The sequence below is a fragment of the Lolium rigidum genome, chromosome 6 (genome assembly GCF_022539505.1).
Source record: "Lolium rigidum isolate FL_2022 chromosome 6, APGP_CSIRO_Lrig_0.1, whole genome shotgun sequence".
In the NCBI taxonomy this organism is placed as follows: domain Eukaryota; kingdom Viridiplantae; phylum Streptophyta; class Magnoliopsida; order Poales; family Poaceae; genus Lolium; species Lolium rigidum.
Window position 1 is genome coordinate 210,557,342 of NC_061513.1, and position 12,845 is coordinate 210,570,186.

Genomic DNA, 12,845 nt, shown 5'->3' on the forward strand with positions numbered 1-12,845 from the left:
GGGATCTCGGTGTGAGAATTTCAGAAATTCGTTCCTGACAGGATTCAAACTCTGGTCGTTGGGGTGCGCCACTGCGACTCCAACCACTAGGCTATGCCCACGTCCTCAGACCTAATGCAATTATCGGTTAACCGCAATTTAGCAAAGCGGTTCAAAGAGAGCTAGTTCGCAAAAAAGAGACAGCTGGACTATGTTATTCTCAGGCCATCAGGAAGCTGTTGATATCTTTCAGATCTTGGGTGAAAAACTTCAGTTTACCTGTACTACTGCTTTAGATAGATAGCTCTCCCCGCAACCTAGTTTGCACAGCGTGGAGAACATCCAACAGTCGACGGAGACAATTGCGACAAATGTGTCGTAAATCTGAACTAAATTGTAATTTACATTTGATCTTTCTGCTCTAGAACTACGACAGCAGGCAAAAAGGGCACAGACTGCGGTTACATACATACACTGGATGATGTAGGCTTTATTGCAGGCCTACAGTCCCCTAAATAAAGAAGCAGTCTGCGTTTATTTTGCCTGACAGTAAGTTTACAACCGTGTCCAGCTACCAGATCTGTCACCTCGTGTTCTATCCGTGTGTACAGCTTGAACAGAGGGACGGCGTCGATTGAATCAATGGAAGGTATCAATCAGTTAACCATCTTGATGCATCGTAATGACAAAATAGCGTGTTATTCCAGGATATCTGTTGGCCACAGCTGCTTCCACTTGGAGATTTCATCCTTTTTGTGGAGTTTCCTTATTCCACCGTAGAATCCAACGCCCTCGTTGCCCTCTTCCCTGTGGTCCTTCCGGTTGACCAGAGACTGCCTCCATCTTGAGCCAGGTGTGTATTGGTTGAACTCCAGCACAACAGTATCTGCAATACACTGAGGTATGTTAGAAAAACAGTATTGGGTGGCTTTATTTATAAAGCAGGACGAAACCTGTTTCGAGAAGGATGTTAATAAAACAGAGTCTAGTTACACAGAGTAACTGTGTTTTGACATTCGAGTTTTGAAAGTCGCACACATAGATTATGTTTTTCTAAAGAAAGGAATTAGGGGTGGCAATCTCAGTCATAGTAGCTGCAAAGACCTTGACATTCTACATGAATCTAGTGGTATTTGGTTATTTTTATTCAGAGAACAAGTGCCCATAGTATATAGTAAAACCATTCAATGTAAGGTATCAAAGTAAGCATAACCTAAAAGTATGGTTTATTATAGAAAGGAGTACTTGCATAGAAATATGAATGTCTGCTATCTTCAGAAGTATGTTAATCAGGTTATCACATCTGAACATGATACAATATGAGTGGGCAGAAACGGTTCAATTAATGGGAATACGTATGATAACATATCTTTCTAATGTACAATCAAGGTCAAACATATGGAGGAAGTCATCATTTTTGGCTTATCACTTTGGTTTTAATAAATGAATAACCAAGATGAGTTCAAGGCCATGATGTTGTATTATAATGTTCTTTGGGTTTGCTGGAATGTTCATGGGGTCATGACTCTGAAAGGCCTATGCATATGCAACTAACGTTGCAATTATTAGTCAAGTCAAATAAATTAGTCTTTGGGATTAAAGTTATTCTCACCACTAAGATGACACCGACAAAAGTGTTCATTTCCATCGCATGACTCCAAGTGGCCAACAACTCCATACCACCAGCCTGCCAAACATATATAGCAACACATGAATGAACACATTGTCCACTGGTAGAATACTCCTCATCTCTATCAGATAAGATTAGCATATCCCCTATGGGCAATGTTTAATGGTTCTTGCAGCACTGCCTAGCGTTGTATTGTTGGGTGCCCGGGAACATACCATATGGGAACTCCTTGTTCCTTCTCCACTGAATTTCAATGTTATCGCCAGGCCGGAGTTGATGTAGGCTGTCAGAGGCATGCAGATCATGTGCAAGGGTTTCCACCGGAGCTGCCCTGATCCTGTCCCAATGCACACCATCCTCCACGACGACAGTTCGTCGCCCGTGTGGTGGATACCTGCAACGTCAATGTTTCCAATTTCAAATCATATCAAATAGACAACTTCAAGTTACAAAAATAATCTGCCACACTGTTTGTTTGACTCAAAAACATAGAACATGCCCACAGCCTTACGCTTCACTGGCTAAAATCATAAACAGATTAGTACCTTGCACGGAACGAGTCTGTGCGGAAATCATAGCTGAGCTCTGCATCATAGCATGACATCATGAACCCAACATGTCCATGCTGCAAAACAAACATAAAGTTTCAGGATTGCTTCGTCAATAAAAGCTGAAAACTAAAAAAAGATAGGATCCCAAAAGAAGATGAACAAGTATAGCCAGCAGGAAAGCTCATGGATATCCAGCTCAATTAGACGACAGAGAAGCAAATACATGTAACCAAATTAAGGTGTGAATTCTAATGAAATTTTAGTACAACTTGTTTGTAATAATTCAGCCCAATCAGTCTAATTATTAGCACCGGTGAGCAACTACTACTAGTATAATTCATTAATTTGCATGCCGTGCAATAATAATGACATGAAACTGTGGAGTACCTCTCGGTTGTAGACTTGTGCCGGGAACCAAAACTTGCCGCTCTCCATGTGGAGATACCACGACATGACGGAATCATCGAGCACAGGGCCCGCCAACCTGCCGGCGCCGCCGTCGGCCCTAGGCCGCATCCAGGACACGACCGGGCAGACGCAGGACAGCGCGGCGAGCCACCTCCGGTGCTTGGCGCTGCCAGCAGAGCCGCACGAGGCGCCGCCACCGGGCGCGGTCGACGAGGACAGATACGACCTCCACTCTTCCCTGGCGGCGGTGCCCAGGACAGAGCCCCACTTGCGGGACATGTGGCTCTCCCAGAAGTGGTCGCTCCGGCATCGGTCCCGCATGGAACGGCAGACGGCGGCCATGTTCCGCAGCTCTGCCGGCGGCAGCTTGGCGAGAATGCAGTCGATTGCCAGCTCCGGGAGGTCGAGCACGGAGGGCTCACCGGTGTCCTCGGCGCTCTCCATCTTGGCCGCTGGGCGCTTCCTCTTGAAGGACTGCATGAGCGGCATGGCGTCGGCGGCCGTGGCCGTGGAGGCGACGCCTCCGAGCAGCCTGTAGCCGGCCAAGAATCCGAGCAGCGAGAGCGCGAGTTCTTGGCAGATGGAGGCGAGGAACAATCTCATGTCACGGGCGCATGGCTTGGACAAGAAGAGGAGGCAGGAGAAGACGAAGGTGGCGACCAGGGCAAGCATCGATCAGAGTCGGAAAATGCGCGCGGAGCACTGCGGTTGCCCAGTGCTCCTCGCAGATAAACAACAAGACGAGGAGGAGCCACCACGCAGTCCCAGTGGATAGAAAGAAAGAAAGGAGAGATGCTGCTGCCGCCGCTACGACCACAACCGCATCAAGAACCTGCCTTTTGGCTAGCTGCTTTCTCCGGCCGATCGGAGACACCGTGAGGGTGACGCGATGGAACCCACTTTACAAACAAAATATTAGGCGGGCGGGATTCGGTGGAATCGAAGCCCGGGGAAGAAGGGGAGACGCAGGAACCAAGAATCAACAAGTCAAATTGGAGCTTAATCACTCTGTCGCAAGCAGGACAGGGCAGGAGGGAACAATCGGATCTCCGCAGGCAGCTGGAACGGGGGTATTTGGAGCCAGGGAAAGATCAAAGAATGGTCCTAGCTAGCTTAGCAAAGACGAAAGGGGGAATGGAAAAGGGATCTTGGAAGGAGATAAGAGAGAGTTGGTGAGAGGAGGAGAGCTTTGGTGGGAGTGAGTGAGCAAGAGGAGGGAGGACAGCGTGGGCGGGGCCCGGCCGGGGCACGGTGCACGCAGGCAGCTTCCCCTCTCACCTCACCTCACCGTCGCCCTCCGCCGCCCCTCTCCCTCTCCCTCCCCGCCCCTTCTCTCGCTTCCAAGAAACGAAAGCTAAGGCGGAGGAGAGAAATGGAGGGAGTAGGAAAGGATGGCCGGCGTAGGAGACGAGTATATATGGATGGAAATTCGCTTCTGGCGTGCGCGCGTGGATTTCTTGTTTGTGATCTCTCCTTGTTTCTAGCCAACGTGGCCTCCAAGACCTCTGGTTTTGTGGCGCAGCGGATTTAGCTGGAGTAGCAGGAGAAGGAGAGACGCCAATTATTGGGAGCCATGCGTCGGTTTGGTGGTGGTCTCATCTCTGTATGTTCCACGGGGAGGAAGAGAGGTGAGGTAGGATGACGGAGGGGACTCGTGGCCAAATTTAGCACAGGATTATTGTCGATAGAAATTGTGTGTGCAGTGCGCGCATTCCTTCATGTGTCATGTGTGCTTCCAATTTGTGAACAATCTCGACCTTAAGTTTTGCCGGGAAGCAGATAGCGCTGCTGCTAGTGGCGGAGGCAGCGACCGCGACAGAGTTGCCATATTTGAAATGTAGCAAAACGAGAGAAAATGACATTGTAATCTTGCATGGCACTACCTTCATTTCAATCAAAATAAATGTCCCAGTTTTGTCTCGGTAGGAACCAATCTAGATGCATTTCAATATGCAGATACATCTGTATCTAGAAAATATTGTGACACTTATTTCAGAATGGAGAGAATGCTAGCGTCGTGTACTAGCTCAGCTCCAATGAATAAGGTCTACATTATTTTTAAAAATTCAAAACATGAAAATTTTAACCAAATTTTTACTAAAAGTTAGTAACATGCAAAATACATAATCAATATAGTTAAATACATCATGAAATGTATTTTTATATCATATCTACATAATATCGTAGTTAGTAGATTTTTCTATAAGTTTAGTCAAAGCGCTTGACTTTAACAAAAAAATATCTTTATTGGTTGGATCGGAGGAAGTACCTAGTATGTACTACGCTATCAGAATACTAAAATTAGTCACAATGAATAGTATCATATAGCAGTATCATGCACATAATATTAGTGCATGCTACTTATTTTACAATGCATGGCATCATGTACTAGTATCATTATCTTTGTGTTGGGTAGATAAAGTTTTTATATAAAAAAATTAGAGCATAATTTTGGAGAACCATGTTTAGAGCATCTCCAATCTCCAGTCGCGTCCCCCAAACGTCCCCCAAAACGCGCCGGATTGAGCGTTTGGGGGACGTGTTTCGTTCGTGTCGCGTTTGGGGGACGTTGCTCCCCAGTCGCGTCCCCCAAACAAAATTTCGGAAATTTTAAACTTAAGCGAGATTCGATTAGATTCGTCCAAACTTACGTAGATTCGAACGAAATTTGACTAAATTTAAACTAAACCTAATCTAGAAGTACTTGCGGCGGCCGGAGGCGTCGTAGTACTGGTGGAAGTTGTACATGTCGTCGGTGACAACCTCCTGCTTGACGCGCTCGTCGACGGGCTCGTCCTTCACCAAGCCGCTTGGTCCTGCCTCGCCGGCGTCGGTGAGGTCCACGAGCGGCTTGCCGGAGTCGCGGATGGACATGGCGATCGTGTAATATCCCAGGTTTAGAGACGATCGAGGGGTAGAATTTAGGAAGAGATGTGCATTGCATCGTAAAATCTGGGGAAATTTCGCGCTTTTATAAAAAAACTGCATCAAAGGGGGACAAGTTTCTCTCTCGACACCATATAGGATTAGGGTTTCGAGAGTGCGATAAACTTGGACCTAACTAAACTCAGTTAGGGTTTTCGAGAAGAGAGGGGAACAAATTCCTTCTCAACTTAAGTTGTATGATTGCATTCTAACATGATATGTTTGAATTTCAAATTCAAACCTTAATCAAGAATATTATAATTCAAATATGGATAATTCAATAAACAATTGAATAAATAAGAATATAAAACAATAGAATATATAAGTAAAGCTCATTAGAGAAAACCTTGAGCTTTATTGATTAACACATAGAATACAAAGTCATTTACAATATCCAAATTGAATTATAATATTACATCACATTACAGAATTGAATAAATGAAAAAGGAAAATAAAAGAAATACAAGTATTAACAGAATCCTAAACTAGACAAGTAAATCTTCGTGATTTGATTGATTAACACTTGAATGATCTTCACTTGGATCATTCAAATCATCCTTGCAATCAAAGATAATAAACAGAAAGCAAGGTTAAGCCAAGTGGCAAAGCCACTTGGCAAGTTAGTCAAATAAAATGAGATTTGGATGGATAATATCAACTCTGCCGCAGGAACCAGGACAGAAACCAAGTCCCAACCTTGGAGCATACACAACAGCTCACAAGACTAGCTGCATTCTCTCCACACACACAGCCAGGGGTGAAGCACCCAGGACATGCCTTGTTGTCGAGATGTAGAGCAAGGAGAAAGGCAGTACATAAGCTTTTCACAAGCAAACCCTAGACACTCATCGGCAGAGTCTCCAAGGGTAAGAACAGCAAGAACACTAGAACAGGAAGAACACCAAAGTCCTCCAATCCATCCAGAACCATCAAATCATCCAGAATAGTTCCTGTTGAGCAAGCCACAAGGGAATCATCTCAAGCTAGCAGGAGGAGTAGGGCAAGCTTTACACACCAATCAGAAGCAAATCCTCTACATCATCAACTAATCTAGGAGCTGGAGTGTGTTATCACCAGAATTTGACCGGATCAGAGGTGGGCCGCGATTGGAGATGGGCTTGAAGAATATACATAGAAGAAATACATGAATCGGCCTTGTGTATCAAGTTTGGGCTAGTTTGCCCGTGTATCTGTACCATAGTAGGATACGTGTCGGTTAGAAGTTAGAGTTTAACCCGTGCACGGTTAGGTGCACGCCTGAATTAGAAAGTCCCCCGGACTATAAATATGTATCTAGGGTTTATGAAATAAACAACAATCACGTTCACCACAAACCAATCTCGGCGCATCGCCAACTCCCCGTCTCGAGGGTTTCTTCCGGGTAAGCACCATGCTGCCTAGATCGCATCTTGCGATCTAGGCAGCACACGTTTATTCGTCTTCCATGTGTTGCTCGTGCTGAAGCCTTTTTGATGGCGAGCAACGTAGTTATCATAGATGTTTTAGGGTTAGCATTGTTCATCATATCATATGCTATCGTCGTGCAACCCTTAGGCATCTAGCCGCCCTTACGCCTATCACGGGTGTAAGGGCGGCACCCCGCTTGATCATTGTTTAGTAGATCCGATCCGTTCTGATTGCTCCTTGTTCTTCAAGGATTAGTTTAATATCTGCATCGTTAGGCCTTACAAACGGGTCGAAGGATCCAGTGGCGCGTAGGGTGTAGTTTGCTATCCCTAGACAGGATGTTCCGAGGATCAACTTCATGTTGGTTTTTAGGCCTTGTCTAGGGTCGGTTTACGATCACCGTGCGTGGCCGCCAGGCTCGATCACGAGTAGGATGTTCCGATTATGCGGTGAAAACCCCAGATCGTAGTAGGTCATTTCAGCTTTATCTTGATCAAGCAGGACCACCATCTGATCGTACACCTCGTACGTATCATGGGTGGATCGGCTCCTTGAGCCGATTCACAGGACAACCTGAGAGCCGATCGAGGCTCGAATTTAACGTTTACGTGTATGCCATGCGAGGAAACTAAGCTAGGCATCATCCAACACCTTCCCGACCAGGTATAGGTCGGGTGACACGCCCTTGCATCAGCATCGGACGTGCGTGCCGAAGGCTTTGCGGGCCGTCGCTCGGGAGGGACCGGGGCCAGCCGCGATCCTGCGAGATTCCCGGCTCTACGGTGTTGCCCGTCGCTGCCCGCCGGTGGGTTTCTGACCGCAACACATTTCGGCACGCCCGGTGGGACAATCTTCGACATCAACCGCGTCGCCATCTACATCCGAGATGGCGGAAGGCACTCCGGTCAAGTACGAGGATCTGACTGAGGATCTCAAGAAGAAGCATGACGAGATCAAAGCAGTCCTCGAAGCCGACCTCATCGGCTCTTTTCACAGAACCCGCTCACATGGCATCAGATGGAAAGGGTTCTCACCTGAAGGCGCGCTCGATGGAGTGGACCTGTCCTCCCCGTTAGAAGAACGCACCAGGTCGCTGTGTCAGGAGATCAACTTCATGGTGGCTCATTCGCTACACCGCCATTCTGAGAGCCTGGTGAACACTTTGGAGCGTGTCGCTCTGCGCGTGATCCAGGAAATCATGAGCCACCAGTATTCTCCGTCAGGACCAGCTCTGGGGACTTACCAAGGAGAGATGCCACTCCAGTCCCGTCCACCGCTGCCGTTCGCGTTGGCAGCACCGAAGTGCCGGAGTTCATCGGCATACGTCGTCTACAAGATTGGTGGTGACCCTAGTGACTACCAATTCTTACATGAGGCGCCCAAGGAGATCCCCCACGGATACACGTGCGCATACGTGCCGGCACGCAATGAATCGGGCACTCTCGAACCGAGGCTGCAACAGCAGGGACTTCGGAACAGCGAGGAGGAACGTCGGGAACAGATCTTGAGAAGCGGACGTGGCTAGCTAAGTACGCCACTCCGACAAACCTCCGCAGCTCAGCTCCTGCAGGTTGGCTCGAACTAGAAAAGCAAGCATGGCTGGCTAAGTATGCCACCCGGCGAATCTTCAGGGTTCGACGCTTACAGCCATCACCGCGGATCAGATTTGTACAATTCTGAAAGACCAGTTCGGCATGATGCCGAAAAGGAGGACAATCGGCTATTCCAAGCCGTACCCCAATGAGTACGAATTGATCCCGCTACCACCGAAATATCGGCTCCCTGATTTCACAAAGTTTAATGGATCGAGATGGTTCCGGCTCCATCGAGCATGTGAGCCGATATTTGGCATAGGCGGGCACGATCTCAGCATCGGGACGAGCTGCGTGTGAGGTTCTTCGCACGGTCCCTCACAGGATCGGCTTTCGGATGGTACACATCGCTGCCACCAAACTCAATCCGGACTTGGAAGCGGTTGGAAGAGCGGTTTCACATACGGTATCACTCGGAGGCTTCCGAGGCTGGCATTGCCGATCTAGCACAAGTACGACGAAGCGCGGGGAAACGGTGGCGGAATACGTCCGGCGCTTCGGGACCGTTAGGAACCGATGCTATTCGGTTCATGTAAGTGAAAAAGAAGCGATCGAGTTGGCGGTGGTGGGTCTCTCATCGTCGATCAAGGACGTGGCCTCCCAAGCGAGACTACCCTTCACCGGCGCACATGGTGCGAGAAGGCGTCGGCATATGAACAGGCGCCATCCGGATGTTTACCAGGATAAATTCAAGCGCGCGGTGGTCCTGGTTGAGGCGGATGAAGATGAAGGTCGTTGCGGGAGACCAAGAGGTAGCGATGGCTGAATGGACTCGGGGGGCAAGCCCCGTGTCCTGTAAATGGGTTAAGCCACAAGGTCCTCCAAAAGGGATTGACTTCGACGTGACCAAAGCTGAGCAGATTTTCGACCTCTTACTCAAGGAGAAGCAACTAAAGTTACCCGAAGGCCACAAGATCCCCACGGTGCAAGAGCTGAACGGAAAGCCATACTGCAAATGGCATAACACGTTCACCCACGCCACCAACGATTGCGGGGTGTGGCGTCAACGGGTCCAAATGGCGATAGAACAAGGGCGGCTAATTTTCAGCCGATACGCCATGAAGGTCGACACACACCCCTTCCCCGTCGTTAACATGGTGGAGTATACTTACCATGGAGGGTGCCAGCCAGATTTCTCGTGCAATATCAACATGGTAGGACCCGGGCACCACTCGGTAAGGACGGAGATGAGGGCAGCTGCTCTCATAGCAAGGACACGAGAGGAAGCCGCTCCACGCGATCGGCTCCGTCACGATGGCAAGCGCTACATCACAGAGGGAGAAGTGAGGAACGTAAGATATCAGCGACCTCTCTCTGATCACCTCCTCAACAAGTATGTGGGTCAATACGACCAACGCCGGTGATACAACGATGATGATGAAAAAGATCGTCTGGCTAGGGACGACAGGAGACGTCGTCGGCATGATCGCGACGAGGAGCGATATGAGCGCCACGCCAAGGAAAAGTCGAGAGAGCAAGACGACGTGGATAGGCACTGGGACTGTCCCTTCTTCAGACTCTGCTGGGATTCAGGAATGAGCCGATTGCCTACAATCGGCAACTGTCCAGAATGTAAACAAAAGAAGAAGGATGCAGCTAACGTGTCCGTGTTCAAATGTCTAGGGCCTCTCCCGCCTCGGAACAAGCATGCTGAGTCCGCTCGGGTGGAAGATCTCGAGGAACTAGAGGACGATGATGAAGAAGAAGACAAGTATCATCGGCCAAGGTGGTGCCCTGATGGGCTCAGCCGTTCCCAAAAACGAAGGGTTCAACGTCTACGTGGGTTGGAGGAAGCTGAAAGGTTATACCTGCACACGTTGAGGAAGGCGCGGCCTGATCTGGCCGCTAAAATTCAGCGAACCCTGGACGAAGAAGGTCGGCCACAAAGGAAAAAGTGGCGTCCCAGACAAAAGAAAGCCGATGATGAGACATCGGCTGGCACAAACATGGTGTTAATCCTTCCAACGGAGTTTAGTGCTCCGGGATCAGACGATGCACTCGTGGCACAACTTGATCGCGGCCCACGGCCGGTCATCTTTGAGAAGCCACGAGAGAGCATCGACGTGACAAAGGACGGGGTTAGGCTGGTTTTATCCACCGGCCTGACCGTGTAACAAAAGCAACATCGATGGACAAACGTGGCGATGCCGATCCAGGTGATCGGCCCCAAGGATTTATGGAGGAACATTGCGAAACCTTCATCGAGCAAGCAACATGGAGGCCGATTCCAGCAATCGGCCAAAATTATCCTCACCATTCATTCTGCCTGGGTTCAACGTCGATCCAATGGGCAATGGGTTTGCGTCGGCTGATGCACTGGAAGAAATCCACATTGTTCCTAACAGAGCCGACGTTCACATCGTAGTGCCTTGGCTAACCATAGAGCCGATTTCAGCAGTTACCTGGCAGAATCGGCTCGGGGGGCACCTAATCAGATGAACATATGCGATACATGTGCAGTGAAATATTGGGGGCCGACAGAAAAAATCGGCCCGTAAAAAAAAACAAAAAAAAATTCGCATGATATGCAGCCGATGCACGGACATCGACTTAAGGATAGAAAGCCGGTGCTTAGCCATCGACTCAGGAGGTACAGCTGTTATAAACAGAGGCTCAAGGGCAACTAAGGTGGCGACTTGGTTGATGCCACGTTCAGAGGTTGTTACGCCCAGAGTTTTGGAGACCACCAGAAATTCAAAACATCCTCACCGGAAGTTACATCAGCCTGCCGAAGACGATGAGCCGATCTGATCAGCAAGACGCAAGAATTGAATTGGAGAAGCTCGGGGGGCAGCTCACCCTGAAGGTTCTCTCCTCTGGAGAGCCGATTTTGTTCAAATCGGCTGGCTCTGCATTATAATTTGGAGCCGATGGTGGCACCTGGCTCACCTCTTTTCTCGCCCTGACTGAGGCTCGGGGGGCAGCTTGCTCTGAAGGACCCTTTGCTATAGGGAGCCGATGCGGTTGAAGTCGGCTGGCTCTACATCTCAACTTTTTTGAGGAATGGTCGCTGCGGAAAAACAGAGCAGGATTTCAAACGTCGCTGTAGATTATCGAAAGAAAATTTATGGATAAGTGATGCCTGTCCTGCAGAAGTATCAGCTCCGGCCTCCGGGTTGATTCAGCAATGGTCCTAGAGCTCTCCCGAATGCAAAGGGGATTTGGAAAAGAAGGATTCGGCAGGAGAACGTCTGGAAACCTAAGCTGAATGATGAGACCAGGCGTTATTTCGAAGTTTTGCCGTTAAACCTAACGCTGCGCTCAATGGCTGCGGTTTGGACCTGTTCGGTTGGAAGTTGGGGATCTGAGTGTGAGCAAGGTTCGCAGGTTACTGTTTGAGGAGGTAGCTAAATTCGTCTATCTCAAAATTTATCGTAAGGGGCCGATGCGTTGCCGTCGGCTCATTGAGCGTTGGTCAAACTAACAATCGGCAGAAAGGAAATCGGCAAAATCAAGTTAAGGAAAAGTCTTCTTCATTAATAAGAGAGGATTTTTACAATGAAGAGCCGATTGCTCGAGCGAGGAAGAACAAAAGAAGAGCCGATTGCTCAGGGACTACTAATCCTACATTGCTAATCCTCGCTAGCATCATCGTCGGCGTCGGAGTTGCCGTCGGCGCTACTGCCGGAGAATTCCTCGTCGTTGCTGCCCCGGCCTTCGGCCGGAGCTTCTTCTTCCTCGTCATCATCATCATCCTCGCTGTCCGCCCAAGCGCGGAAGCGCTTCGTCGGCGGGTACCCAGCGGAAGAGGAGGAATCATCCTCCTCCTCCTCCTCTTCTCCTTCCTCGTCATCATCCTCGTCCTCACTGTCCGCCCACATGCGGGAGCGCTTCTTCGACGGGTGCCTGGCGGAGGGAGAGGCCTCTGTCTTCTCTACTTCTCCTTCTTTCTCCTCCTTGTCGGAGGAGATGGGGTTCGCCTCGGAGTGGAGGTCGTCTTCATTCTTGCTCTTCGGCGAAGGTTGGAGGGGAAGGCCTGAGGGGGAAGAGGAAGAGGAAGACATTGCTACAGGGGAAGAGGGTTTTTTGGGCGCTGGTGGACAGACCAGAGCAGGGGGATGAAGTGGCGAACCGTTCGGCACAGATAAATAAAGGGGTGTAGTGGAGATTTAATGCCATGACGGTTCTCGAGGACGTGATGCCGAAATTATCAATTCGTGCGAGAGAAGCCCAGGAGGCGAGGCGAAATGATGGAAGATTCTGCGGCGGTTCGCTCCGCCACGACATGACCCGACGAAGGAAAAGCGTAATGATTTTGGAAATGCCATTTCCAAAACCAGGGGGGGCATGTGTTATCACCAGAATTTGACCGGATCAGAGGTGGGCCGCGATTGGAGATGGGCTTGAAGAATA

At 49.2% G+C, this 12,845-nt stretch overlaps 1 protein-coding gene across 1 annotated transcript; it reads right to left on the reverse strand.

Moving 5' to 3' along the window:
• Positions 1-334: 334 nt before the first annotated feature.
• LOC124659285 (F-box protein At2g32560-like) lies at positions 335-3,876 on the reverse strand. The gene is made up of 5 exons (XM_047197206.1): positions 2,548-3,876; positions 2,155-2,234; positions 1,825-2,003; positions 1,592-1,666; positions 335-865 (listed from the first exon to the last, which is right to left on the reverse strand). The coding sequence occupies exons 1-5, from the start codon at positions 3,238-3,240 to the stop codon at positions 678-680; spliced, it is 1,215 nt and encodes a 404-aa protein (XP_047053162.1). The 5' UTR covers positions 3,241-3,876; the 3' UTR covers positions 335-677.
• Between the last annotated feature and the right edge of the window lie 8,969 nt (positions 3,877-12,845).

What these genes read in the sequence shown, in the direction of transcription:
- LOC124659285 (XM_047197206.1), bottom strand. Translation starts at nt 3,240, where the DNA reads ATGCTTGCCCTGGTCGCCACCTTCGTCTTCTCCTGCCTCCTCTTCTTG. An exon ending in CACAAGTCTACAACCGAGAG is followed by an intron (nt 2,235 to 2,547) that starts GTACTCCACAGT and finishes TTTGTTTTGCAG; the next exon opens with CATGGACATGTTGGGTTCAT. An exon ending in TTGTCGGTGTCATCTTAGTG is followed by an intron (nt 866 to 1,591) that starts GTGAGAATAACT and finishes AGTGTATTGCAG; the next exon opens with ATACTGTTGTGCTGGAGTTC.